The sequence below is a fragment of the Gymnoscopelus braueri genome, assembly GCF_963280865.1.
Source record: "Gymnoscopelus braueri genome assembly, chromosome: 6".
Classification (NCBI taxonomy): domain Eukaryota; kingdom Metazoa; phylum Chordata; class Actinopteri; order Myctophiformes; family Myctophidae; genus Gymnoscopelus; species Gymnoscopelus braueri.
Genome location: NC_137607.1, coordinates 16,039,191 through 16,053,764, shown reverse-complemented (window position 1 = coordinate 16,053,764; position 14,574 = coordinate 16,039,191). Strand labels below are relative to the sequence as shown.

At 40.3% G+C, this 14,574-nt stretch overlaps 1 protein-coding gene across 1 annotated transcript; it reads right to left on the bottom strand.

Annotated features, from left to right (window-relative positions):
• Nucleotides 1–272: 272 nt before the first annotated feature.
• On the bottom strand, nt 273–3,251 carry LOC308086830 (microfibril-associated glycoprotein 4-like; the record flags this gene model as incomplete). Its single annotated transcript, XM_080430475.1, has 3 exons — nt 273–1,245; nt 2,291–2,388; nt 3,234–3,251. The coding sequence occupies 3 exons, from the start codon at nt 3,249–3,251 to the stop codon at nt 534–536; spliced, it is 828 nt and encodes a 275-aa protein (XP_080286601.1). The 3' UTR covers nt 273–533.
• Between the last annotated feature and the right edge of the window lie 11,323 nt (nt 3,252–14,574).

Sequence of the window (14,574 nt, the reverse complement as noted above, 5' to 3'; positions counted from 1 at the left end):
GGAGTCTCTCTGCATAACATACACTCTAAACACTTAGACCCTCTATATACTTATAAAACAAGCTACAATACAAAAGTATGGTAGTTATAATATGCTGTTCTTCTAAGCATAATAATGTAATTTGACCAACACGGAAAATACTTCATAAACCTTGTTATAAGTTGTTATGTATCATTATAAACATTAGTGTTATGAAGCCTTATAATGCATTGTAAATGTGATTATAAAGATAGACCCGACCTTTAAGTAAAGCATTACACAATACACCTTGCTTTGTCTTTGCATGCATCTCTTTATTCATGACGATGTTCACAACATCTTGGATTATGTATTCATTTAAAAGCCCTGACAGGTCACCACTGTAATAATATGTGATACAATACAGATATCTACTGTATGAGTTTAGGATTAAACAGAGTCCCAAAGAGAGAAAAAACCCAAATTAAAACCATGAAAAAGAGTAAATATTGCATCATGCCTTTTATACCACGGCTGTGCTTTTCTAAAATACATGCATGTGAACCTAAACATGTTTAAGGAACACGTCTGATCTTCATCGCTACAGCCTTCAGGGAGTATTTAGTACCCTTCCAGTCCTTCCAGTATACACCTATGTAGGCGTTAGGCGTCTTTCCCCAAAGGTAAACACCGTTGGGATTAGCATAGTCACAGGACTTGTACCAAAATGCACCGCAACGATCAATTGCACAGTTCGCGCTCCACGTGTCCTGATCTTTGTCAAAGGTTGAGAATTTCATTCCATTGCTATAGGTCAGTGAGTCTCCTGCTCCTCCATCCTGGAAGCCATCAACCTGCAGCTTGTAGCCATCAGCCTCAGAACCCACAGAGAAAGAGGAGTAAAGAGCAAACGCTGTGTTTCCCTCAAAGTCTTCCATGTCCACCCTCAGCTGATACTTTGTGTCCTTGGTAAGGAGATGCATGTTCTCCAGTCCCAGCCAGTACTCGCCTGATGCGTCTCCAAACCCAGCTCGGTACTCTGCCCAGGGTCTGTAGAAGTTCACAGTGCCGTCCACTCTTCTCTGGATGACTGTCCACTTCCCTCCATCTGTGTCCATTTCACAGTAGACCTTGGCAGGTGGAGTAGTGGGGAAGATGGTGTACACACCACTCGCTGTGGAGACTTTTTTGTAGATTTCGTCACAGTCCAGAACCAGGTCGTGATCATCATTGTTGTAGATTTCCTCACAGTCCAGATCAGGGGCGTGCTGGGACCAAAATTCAGCTCTGGGATTTACACATTTGTACATAAATGGCGCGGCCGTTCTGGAATTTTCCCGAATTTCCCAGTGGCCAGCTGAGTGGACTGTTACAGCCAGAAACAGAACTGCAGCAACAAGTATCATCTTGAAGTCTTTGAGTTGTAGCTTGTTGTTCAGATCAAAGGACGTCTGAGTGTGTTGAGTGTGTGTTCAGCTCCAGTAGAAGGTTCAATGCAGTCTGTGTGTGAGACCCTTCTCTTATAGTTAAGAATGGTGACGTATTGACACCAAAGAGATCGTATGATAGATAAAGGTACTCTGTCACCAGACCAGTCTGACCTGCCTATACATTTTAGTTACATAGTACACACACACACGCACGCACGCACGCACGCACACACACACACACACACACACACATACACACATACACACACACACACACACACACACACACACACACACACACACACACACACACACACACACACACACACCAACCAACCACATTATTCAAAGCATGCACTGCTCAAGGTGCGGCCATAGTTGAATGATTATAGAGCCCGCCTTGGAACCCAGAGGTCACAGGTTCAATTCCAGGCCCTGCAGCAATGTGTCAAAGTGTCCCTGAGAAAGATACATGACCCCCAACTGCTCCCCGAGACACTGCCCCCTAGTGCCCACTGCTCCTGTCACTAAGGATGGGTTAAATGCAGATACTGGTGTTTTCCAAAATATCCAGTGACAAATACCACAAAGGTGTGTGGACTACATTATTATTATTATTATTATTATTATTATTATTACACTAACAGGTTGGGTTGTCATGATATTCTTATGTCAAAATATGAATTGCACGACTAATGTTTATGTTATATTGGTCAGTTTATTTTATTTTTATCTTGGTGTTGCTGTGTTTATTAACCATGAAATATGGACTGCAACTTATGTTAATTATCAATAAGGCAATCTCAATCAACAAACAAAATAAAAGTAAGGCAGACTGCCACATGCAGTGCCAGGTTTGGATGTGCTTGCAGTTTTTGGAGCCTGATCACCCTACGTCCTACAAATGGGCCTTGAGCTTGTTTGGAGGTCCTAGCAGGGGAGTGGAGCTACTATCACCGATGAGCGCCAGGGAGAAGGTCCTCTGACACCGAGCGCGGAGCTTCGGGAGTGGACACACATGGAGCGGAGAGGGAGGAAGGGGACACCCGCCTAACCAGCCAGATCAGCCGAATCAACCCAGACAGATGCCGCCGCAGATCACCCTCACATCCAAAAGTAATCACTGATCTTCCAGGTATATCTGCCTTTCAATTTTCCCATCCCTATCATTCACGGTTTTATTGTCCATTTAAAAATGTATACATTCATTGAGTAGCTATATTCATGCATTGCATTGTCCATCTCACATACAAAGTTAAATGTAGTTCTATATCCTAATAATTTTTCTTTTAAACAGTAACTTGGTTTAACAGCAGTTTTTCCCATAATACATTGTTGACATGTAAATTGGTCTCTTTTGATTGGTTCCCACCAGATGGCCAGCCTACCCCCACCCCTCCTCCAAACACACACACGCACGCACGCACACACACACACACACACACACACACACACACCACACACACACACACACACACACACACACACACACACACACACACACACACACGCACTAGGGGGCAAAAACATGATGAGTGTGGAGACATAGCTGCATGGAAGATTTTCATTTAATATATGATTTGATCTGAAATATATGAATCTCTGCTTACTTTTTTGTGTTTGTTCGTTTCCTTCTTTTTATTTAAGTTAATTATTTTCACTGGTATTGTGGTATTCTTATGTCAAAATATGAATTGCATGACTAATGTTTCTGTTATACCGTTCTTTCTTTTATTTTTCTCTTGGTGGTGCGGTGTTTATTAACCATGAAATAGTGGACTGTAACTTATGTTAATTATCAATAAGGCAATCTCAATCAACAAACAAGATAAAAGTAAGGCAGACTGCCACATGCAGTGCCATATCTAGATGTGCTTGACCTCCCTATGTACTGCAAATGAGCCTTGAAATTGATTGGAGCTCCTATTAGGGGAGCGGAGCTACTATCAACGCTGAGTGCCAGGGGGCATGTCCACTGCCCGTTGACCAGTGGACACTGGGACTCAGAATGGGAGCGTAGAATGGGGCACCCGCCTACCCGTCAGATCAGCCGAATCAACCCTGCCAGATGCCTCCACAGATAGACCTCACATCTACTAGGTAAAGCCGATTCTTCAGCTATATGATCCTCTCAATTTTTCCAACCCTATTATTCACGGTTTTATTGTCCATTTCAAAATGTATACATTGAGTAGCTATATTCATGCATTGTATTGACCATCTCACATACACAGTAAAATGTATAGTTCTACATCCTAATCGTTTTTCTTTTAAACAGTCAAATTGTTTAACAGCATTTTGTCCCATAATGCATTGTTGAAATGTAAATTGGTCTTTTTTGATTGGTTCTGTTGCGTGTGGCCATGCCATCATCCTTAATCAATCACTAACCCCCACTGTCTCTCCTCTCACTCAGGCTGGCACACCTGCAGCTGATCTGGGATTGCTGCCACGGCGCCCCAATTACAAGCCACTATAAAAGCCAGCCAGATTCAGTTGCCCTTCAAACATGGACCCAGCAACAGCTCAGAACCCATATTGTTGGTTATTCTGGCTAAAAACCCTTTTCTTAAAGGGATATTTCACTTTCAAAAAAACTTTTGGTGATTTTATCATCTACTCAAGCCTTGGTGAGCCCCCCAGACAGTTTTTAAGTTGCTCGATTCAGTATTTAGATATTTGATATTCATTTTATCAGACACGCCCCCTTTATCCTAATCTCTCCGAGATTTTTTTTAATTTATTTTATTTAAATTTTGTATTGTATTTTATTTTTTTCATTTAAAGTAATACTAGGTAACGTTTTCAACAAAACTAAAGTTAAATTGTATATCTTTTGCGAGTGGCAAAAGTTTCACAACACCCACTCCGTGAATTTCACCCCCGGAAGCCTTTTATTTATATATTTTCTATTGAAAGTGGACTGGGGGGACTTTCCCGGGGAAATGACGTTCCTGGCCAACGTCATGACGTCGTGGCCGACGTCCCCAGGAACTACCGCAACGGTTTCCTGTTTGGCCAGGAACTACCGCGCTATAACAAAAAGGAACCTCACGCTGATGTTAAGATAATGTAGGATTGGAAGATCGAAAAAGAACAGAAAAAGAAAGCACAGCTCATGGTAACTAATGCTCCACTGGCTAAGAGAAACGATCCGTAGATAGTATAAAACAATTAAAAGATCGCTTTTTGAAACGCTTCCGGCTTCCGGTGAAAACGAATGGAATTCTGGGTAATCGAGGATTACGGAAATTGTATGCAGTGACGGTAGTGACCAGCAGAGGTTGCTAAAAATCGTTATTTGGGATTCTGCATTGTACAACTTTAAAAAAAAATCGGGAAAAAATGAAAAAAGTAATTGAATTACCTTAGTTTGGCCTGGAGATAGCTGGTGGTTCTCTCTTCTTCTTTTTTTAGGTCAGTAGAACTTATAGGCCCACATTTCTTATTTTTGATTCACATTTACGTTGGCAATGTAAACATGTAAACATTCTGTTTCATTTCATGTGAGGATGCATGTTTGTCTGGATAGAAATGAACAAATACTCCAAACTGGAGAAAGTTTGACTGGAAATATGTACTTTAGAACTCAAGCCATAATGGCTAAATGGAACATGTTCAGGATTATGTTGGAGAGGTTGTGGCCACCAAGGAGATATTACTATGGGTTTGTCCAAATTTGCAAAGGTACTGGCAGGATGTTAAAAAGGGAAATAGAACTTATTTTGGAACTGAAATTATGTCTAGATCCAAAGTTATTTATTTTAGGTATCCATGTTTTAAATGATATAGGGAAAAAGAAAATCTATCTATTAAGGACCTTACTCTTAATAGCTAAAACAGCTATTACAATTTCATGGTTGCTGCCACAACCACCAAACATAAAACAATGGAAGTGAATTGAGGTGTTTCCTATGGAAAAGATTACAGACAGAATATAGTTGAAAATGGACATATGTGGATACTATGGACCTATGGATAGCCTACGAGCTATGTCAAAAACAAAGAGCGAAAATATATATCATTGATATTGTTATATTTGTGTTTCATTGTTGTTTATTCGTTTCCTTCTTTTTACTTAAGTTAATCATTTCTACTGGTATTGTTCTGTATTTGTATGATGATTATTATTATTACACTAACAGGTTGGGTTGTCATGATGTTCTTATGTCAAAATATGAATTGCATGACTAATGTTTATGTTATATTGGTCAGTTTATTTTATTTTTCTCTTGGTGTTGCTGTGTTTATTAACCATGAAATATGGACTGTAACTTATGTTAATTATCAATAAGGGAATCTCAATCAACAAAGAAAATAAAAGTAAGGCAGACTGCCACGTGCAGTGCCAGGTTTGGATGTGCTTGCAGTTTTTGGAGCCTGATCACCCTACGTCCTACAAATGGGCCTTGAGCTTGTTTGGAGGTCCTAGCAGGGGAGTGGAGCTACTATCACCGATGAGCGCCAGGGAGAAGGTCCTCTGACACCGAGCGCGGAGCTTCGGGAGTGGACACACATGGAGCGGAGAGGGAGGAAGGGGACACCCGCCTAACCAGCCAGATCAGCCGAATCAACCCAGACAGATGCCGCCGCAGATCACCCTCACATCCAAAAGTAATCACTGATCCTCCAGGTATATATTCCTTTCAATTTTCCCATCCCTATCATTCACGGTTTTATTGTCCAGTTCAAAATGTATACATTGAGTAGCTATATTCATGCATTGCATTGTCCATCTCACATACAAAGTTAAATGTAGTTCTATATCCTAATCATTTTTCTTTTGAACAGTAACTTTGTTTAACAGCACTTTTTCCCATAATGCATTGTTGACAACATGTAAATTGGTCTCTTTTGATTGGTTCCCACCAGATGGCAAGCCTACCCGCACCCCTCCTCCAAACACACTCACTCACGCACGCACGCACGCACGCACGCGCACGCACGCACGCACGCACGCACGCACGCACGCACGCACGCACGCACGCACACACACACACACGCACTGAGGGGCAAAAACATGATGAGTGTGGAGACATAGCTGCATGGAAGATTTTCATTTAATATATGATTTGATCTGAAATATATGAATCTCTGCTTACTTTTTTGTGTTTGTTCGTTTCCTTCTTTTTATTTTAGTCAATTATTTTCACTGGTATTGTGATATTCTTATGTCAAAATATGAATTTCATGACTAATGTTTCCGTTACATCTTTCTGTTTCTTTTGTTTTTCTCTTGGTGGTTCTGTGTTTATTATTATTATTATTATTATTATTATTATTATTATTACACTAACAGGTTGGGTTGTCATGATATTCTTATGTCAAAATATGAATTGCATGACTAATGTTTATGTTATATTGGTCAGTTTATTTTATTTTTCTCTTGGTGTTGCTGTGTTTATTAACCATGAAATATGGACTGTAACTTACGTTAATTATCAATAAGGCAATCTCAATCAACAAACAACAAAGAAAATAAAAGTAAGGCAGACTGCCACATGCAGTGGCAGGTTTGGATGTGCTTGCAGTTTTTGGAGCCTGATCACCCTACGTCCTACAAATGGGCCTTGAGCTTGTTTGGAGGTCCTAGCAGGGGAGTGGAGCTACTATCACCGATGAGCGCCAGGGAGAAGGTCCTCTGACACCGAGCGCGGAGCTTCGGGAGTGGACACACATGGAGCGGAGAGGGAGGAAGGGGACACCCGCCTAACCAGCCAGATCAGCCGAATCAACCCAGACAGATGCCGCTGCAGATCACCCTCACATCCAAAAGTAATCACTGATCTTCCAGGTATATCTGCCTTTCAATTTTCCCATCCCTATCATTCACGGTTTTATTGTCCATTTAAAAATGTATACATTGAGTAGCTATATTCATGCATTGCATTGTCCATCTCACATACAAAGTTAAATGTAGTTCTATATCCTAATAATTTTTCTTTTAAACAGTAACTTGGTTTAACAGCAGTTTTTCCCATAATACATTGTTGACATGTAAATTGGTCTCTTTTGATTGGTTCCCACCAGATGGCCAGCCTACCCCCACCCCTCCTCCAAACACACACACGCACGCACGCACACACACACACACACACACACACACACACACACACACACACACACACACACACACACACACCACACACACACACACACACACACACACACACACACACACACACACTAGGGGGCAAAAACATGATGAGTGTGGAGACATAGCTGCATGGAAGATTTTCATTTAATATATGATTTGATCTGAAATATATGAATCTCTGCTTACTTTTTTGTGTTTGTTCGTTTCCTTCTTTTTATTTAAGTTAATTATTTTCACTGGTATTGTGGTATTCTTATGTCAAAATATGAATTGCATGACTAATGTTTCTGTTATACCGTTCTTTCTTTTATTTTTCTCTTGGTGGTGCGGTGTTTATTAACCATGAAATAGTGGACTGTAACTTATGTTAATTATCAATAAGGCAATCTCAATCAACAAACAAGATAAAAGTAAGGCAGACTGCCACATGCAGTGCCATATCTAGATGTGCTTGACCTCCCTATGTACTGCAAATGAGCCTTGAAATTGATTGGAGCTCCTATTAGGGGAGCGGAGCTACTATCAACGCTGAGTGCCAGGGGGCATGTCCACTGCCCGTTGACCAGTGGACACTGGGACTCAGAATGGGAGCGTAGAATGGGGCACCCGCCTACCCGTCAGATCAGCCGAATCAACCCTGCCAGATGCCTCCACAGATAGACCTCACATCTACTAGGTAAAGCCGATTCTTCAGCTATATGATCCTCTCAATTTTTCCAACCCTATTATTCACGGTTTTATTGTCCATTTCAAAATGTATACATTGAGTAGCTATATTCATGCATTGTATTGACCATCTCACATACACAGTAAAATGTATAGTTCTACATCCTAATCGTTTTTCTTTTAAACAGTCAAATTGTTTAACAGCATTTTGTCCCATAATGCATTGTTGAAATGTAAATTGGTCTTTTTTGATTGGTTCTGTTGCGTGTGGCCATGCCATCATCCTTAATCAATCACTAACCCCCACTGTCTCTCCTCTCACTCAGGCTGGCACACCTGCAGCTGATCTGGGATTGCTGCCACGGCGCCCCAATTACAAGCCACTATAAAAGCCAGCCAGATTCAGTTGCCCTTCAAACATGGACCCAGCAACAGCTCAGAACCCATATTGTTGGTTATTCTGGCTAAAAACCCTTTTCTTAAAGGGATATTTCACTTTCAAAAAAACTTTTGGTGATTTTATCATCTACTCAAGCCTTGGTGAGCCCCCCAGACAGTTTTTAAGTTGCTCGATTCAGTATTTAGATATTTGATATTCATTTTATCAGACACGCCCCCTTTTTCCTATACAAACCCATTGTAACTTCAAACTCCATTTTAACCATGTTAGATTCATAAAAAACACCCGTCCTTGGTTCTGGTGACTCACCCTTCCCTCCTAATGCGTGAGGGGGCCGTGTTTTTCCGAGATTTTTTTTAATTTATTTTATTTAAATTTTGTATTGTATTTTATTTTTTTCATTTAAAGTAATACTAGGTAACGTTTTCAACAAAACTAAAGTTAAATTGTATATCTTTTGCGAGTGGCAAAAGTTTCACAACACCCACTCCGTGAATTTCACCCCCGGAAGCCTTTTATTTATATATTTTCTATTGAAAGTGGACTGGGGGGACTTTCCCGGGGAAATGACGTTCCTGGCCAACGTCATGACGTCGTGGCCGACGTCCCCAGGAACTACCGCAACGGTTTCCTGTTTGGCCAGGAACTACCGCGCTATAACAAAAAGGAACCTCACGCTGATGTTAAGATAATGTAGGATTGGAAGATCGAAAAAGAACAGAAAAAGAAAGCACAGCTCATGGTAACTAATGCTCCACTGGCTAAGAGAAACGATCCGTAGATAGTATAAAACAATTAAAAGATCGCTTTTTGAAACGCTTCCGGCTTCCGGTGAAAACGAATGGAATTCTGGGTAATCGAGGATTACGGAAATTGTATGCAGTGACGGTAGTGACCAGCAGAGGTTGCTAAAAATCGTTATTTGGGATTCTGCATTGTACAACTTTAAAAAAAAATCGGGAAAAAATGAAAAAAGTAATTGAATTACCTTAGTTTGGCCTGGAGATAGCTGGTGGTTCTCTCTTCTTCTTTTTTTAGGTCAGTAGAACTTATAGGCCCACATTTCTTATTTTTGATTCACATTTACGTTGGCAATGTAAACATGTAAACATTCTGTTTCATTTCATGTGAGGATGCATGTTTGTCTGGATAGAAATGAACAAATACTCCAAACTGGAGAAAGTTTGACTGGAAATATGTACTTTAGAACTCAAGCCATAATGGCTAAATGGAACATGTTCAGGATTATGTTGGAGAGGTTGTGGCCACCAAGGAGATATTACTATGGGTTTGTCCAAATTTGCAAAGGTACTGGCAGGATGTTAAAAAGGGAAATAGAACTTATTTTGGAACTGAAATTATGTCTAGATCCAAAGTTATTTATTTTAGGTATCCATGTTTTAAATGATATAGGGAAAAAGAAAATCTATCTATTAAGGACCTTACTCTTAATAGCTAAAACAGCTATTACAATTTCATGGTTGCTGCCACAACCACCAAACATAAAACAATGGAAGTGAATTGAGGTGTTTCCTATGGAAAAGATTACAGACAGAATATAGTTGAAAATGGACATAATGTGGATACTATGGACCTATGGATAGCCTACGAGCTATGTCAAAAACAAAGAGCGAAAATATATATCATTGATATTGTTATATTTGTGTTTCATTGTTGTTTATTCGTTTCCTTCTTTTTACTTAAGTTAATCATTTCTACTGGTATTGTTCTGTATTTGTATGATGATTATTATTATTACACTAACAGGTTGGGTTGTCATGATGTTCTTATGTCAAAATATGAATTGCATGACTAATGTTTATGTTATATTGGTCAGTTTATTTTATTTTTCTCTTGGTGTTGCTGTGTTTATTAACCATGAAATATGGACTGTAACTTATGTTAATTATCAATAAGGGAATCTCAATCAACAAAGAAAATAAAAGTAAGGCAGACTGCCACGTGCAGTGCCAGGTTTGGATGTGCTTGCAGTTTTTGGAGCCTGATCACCCTACGTCCTACAAATGGGCCTTGAGCTTGTTTGGAGGTCCTAGCAGGGGAGTGGAGCTACTATCACCGATGAGCGCCAGGGAGAAGGTCCTCTGACACCGAGCGCGGAGCTTCGGGAGTGGACACACATGGAGCGGAGAGGGAGGAAGGGGACACCCGCCTAACCAGCCAGATCAGCCGAATCAACCCAGACAGATGCCGCCGCAGATCACCCTCACATCCAAAAGTAATCACTGATCCTCCAGGTATATATTCCTTTCAATTTTCCCATCCCTATCATTCACGGTTTTATTGTCCAGTTCAAAATGTATACATTGAGTAGCTATATTCATGCATTGCATTGTCCATCTCACATACAAAGTTAAATGTAGTTCTATATCCTAATCATTTTTCTTTTGAACAGTAACTTTGTTTAACAGCACTTTTTCCCATAATGCATTGTTGACAACATGTAAATTGGTCTCTTTTGATTGGTTCCCACCAGATGGCAAGCCTACCCGCACCCCTCCTCCAAACACACTCACTCACGCACGCACGCACGCACGCGCACGCACGCACGCACGCACGCACGCACGCACGCACGCACGCACGCACGCACACACACACACACGCACTGAGGGGCAAAAACATGATGAGTGTGGAGACATAGCTGCATGGAAGATTTTCATTTAATATATGATTTGATCTGAAATATATGAATCTCTGCTTACTTTTTTGTGTTTGTTCGTTTCCTTCTTTTTATTTTAGTCAATTATTTTCACTGGTATTGTGATATTCTTATGTCAAAATATGAATTTCATGACTAATGTTTCCGTTACATCTTTCTGTTTCTTTTGTTTTTCTCTTGGTGGTTCTGTGTTTATTATTATTATTATTATTATTATTATTATTATTATTACACTAACAGGTTGGGTTGTCATGATATTCTTATGTCAAAATATGAATTGCATGACTAATGTTTATGTTATATTGGTCAGTTTATTTTATTTTTCTCTTGGTGTTGCTGTGTTTATTAACCATGAAATATGGACTGTAACTTACGTTAATTATCAATAAGGCAATCTCAATCAACAAACAACAAAGAAAATAAAAGTAAGGCAGACTGCCACATGCAGTGGCAGGTTTGGATGTGCTTGCAGTTTTTGGAGCCTGATCACCCTACGTCCTACAAATGGGCCTTGAGCTTGTTTGGAGGTCCTAGCAGGGGAGTGGAGCTACTATCACCGATGAGCGCCAGGGAGAAGGTCCTCTGACACCGAGCGCGGAGCTTCGGGAGTGGACACACATGGAGCGGAGAGGGAGGAAGGGGACACCCGCCTAACCAGCCAGATCAGCCGAATCAACCCAGACAGATGCCGCTGCAGATCACCCTCACATCCAAAAGTAATCACTGATCTTCCAGGTATATCTGCCTTTCAATTTTCCCATCCCTATCATTCACGGTTTTATTGTCCATTTAAAAATGTATACATTGAGTAGCTATATTCATGCATTGCATTGTCCATCTCACATACAAAGTTAAATGTAGTTCTATATCCTAATAATTTTTCTTTTAAACAGTAACTTGGTTTAACAGCAGTTTTTCCCATAATACATTGTTGACATGTAAATTGGTCTCTTTTGATTGGTTCCCACCAGATGGCCAGCCTACCCCCACCCCTCCTCCAAACACACACACGCACGCACGCACACACACACACACACACACACACACACACACACACACACACACACACACACACACACACACACACACACACCACACACACACACACACACACACACACACACACACACACTAGGGGGCAAAAACATGATGAGTGTGGAGACATAGCTGCATGGAAGATTTTCATTTAATATATGATTTGATCTGAAATATATGAATCTCTGCTTACTTTTTTGTGTTTGTTCGTTTCCTTCTTTTTATTTAAGTTAATTATTTTCACTGGTATTGTGGTATTCTTATGTCAAAATATGAATTGCATGACTAATGTTTCTGTTATACCGTTCTTTCTTTTATTTTTCTCTTGGTGGTGCGGTGTTTATTAACCATGAAATAGTGGACTGTAACTTATGTTAATTATCAATAAGGCAATCTCAATCAACAAACAAGATAAAAGTAAGGCAGACTGCCACATGCAGTGCCATATCTAGATGTGCTTGACCTCCCTATGTACTGCAAATGAGCCTTGAAATTGATTGGAGCTCCTATTAGGGGAGCGGAGCTACTATCAACGCTGAGTGCCAGGGGGCATGTCCACTGCCCGTTGACCAGTGGACACCTGGACTCAGAATGGGAGCGTAGAATGGGGCACCCGCCTACCCGTCAGATCAGCCGAATCAACCCTGCCAGATGCCTCCACAGATAGACCTCACATCTACTAGGTAAAGCCGATTCTTCAGCTATATGATCCTCTCAATTTTTCCAACCCTATTATTCACGGTTTTATTGTCCATTTCAAAATGTATACATTGAGTAGCTATATTCATGCATTGTATTGACCATCTCACATACACAGTAAAATGTATAGTTCTACATCCTAATCGTTTTTCTTTTAAACAGTCAAATTGTTTAACAGCATTTTGTCCCATAATGCATTGTTGAAATGTAAATTGGTCTTTTTTGATTGGTTCTGTTGCGTGTGGCCATGCCATCATCCTTAATCAATCACTAACCCCCACTGTCTCTCCTCTCACTCAGGCTGGCACACCTGCAGCTGATCTGGGATTGCTGCCACGGCGCCCCAATTACAAGCCACTATAAAAGCCAGCCAGATTCAGTTGCCCTTCAAACATGGACCCAGCAACAGCTCAGAACCCATATTGTTGGTTATTCTGGCTAAAAACCCTTTTCTTAAAGGGATATTTCACTTTCAAAAAAACTTTTGGTGATTTTATCATCTACTCAAGCCTTGGTGAGCCCCCCAGACAGTTTTTAAGTTGCTCGATTCAGTATTTAGATATTTGATATTCATTTTATCAGACACGCCCCCTTTTTCCTATACAAACCCATTGTAACTTCAAACTCCATTTTAACCATGTTAGATTCATAAAAAACACCCGTCCTTGGTTCTGGTGACTCACCCTTCCCTCCTAATGCGTGAGGGGGCCGTGTTTTTCCGAGATTTTTTTTAATTTATTTTATTTAAATTTTGTATTGTATTTTATTTTTTTCATTTAAAGTAATACTAGGTAACGTTTTCAACAAAACTAAAGTTAAATTGTATATCTTTTGCGAGTGGCAAAAGTTTCACAACACCCACTCCGTGAATTTCACCCCCGGAAGCCTTTTATTTATATATTTTCTATTGAAAGTGGACTGGGGGGACTTTCCCGGGGAAATGACGTTCCTGGCCAACGTCATGACGTCGTGGCCGACGTCCCCAGGAACTACCGCAACGGTTTCCTGTTTGGCCAGGAACTACCGCGCTATAACAAAAAGGAACCTCACGCTGATGTTAAGATAATGTAGGATTGGAAGATCGAAAAAGAACAGAAAAAGAAAGCACAGCTCATGGTAACTAATGCTCCACTGGCTAAGAGAAACGATCCGTAGATAGTATAAAACAATTAAAAGATCGCTTTTTGAAACGCTTCCGGCTTCCGGTGAAAACGAATGGAATTCTGGGTAATCGAGGATTACGGAAATTGTATGCAGTGACGGTAGTGACCAGCAGAGGTTGCTAAAAATCGTTATTTGGGATTCTGCATTGTACAACTTTAAAAAAAAATCGGGAAAAAATGAAAAAAGTAATTGAATTACCTTAGTTTGGCCTGGAGATAGCTGGTGGTTCTCTCTTCTTCTTTTTTTAGGTCAGTAGAACTTATAGGCCCACATTTCTTATTTTTGATTCACATTTACGTTGGCAATGTAAACATGTAAACATTCTGTTTCATTTCATGTGAGGATGCATGTTTGTCTGGATAGAAATGAACAAATACTCCAAACTGGAGAAAGTTTGACTGGAAATATGTACTTTAGAACTCAAGCCATAATGGCTAAATGGAACATG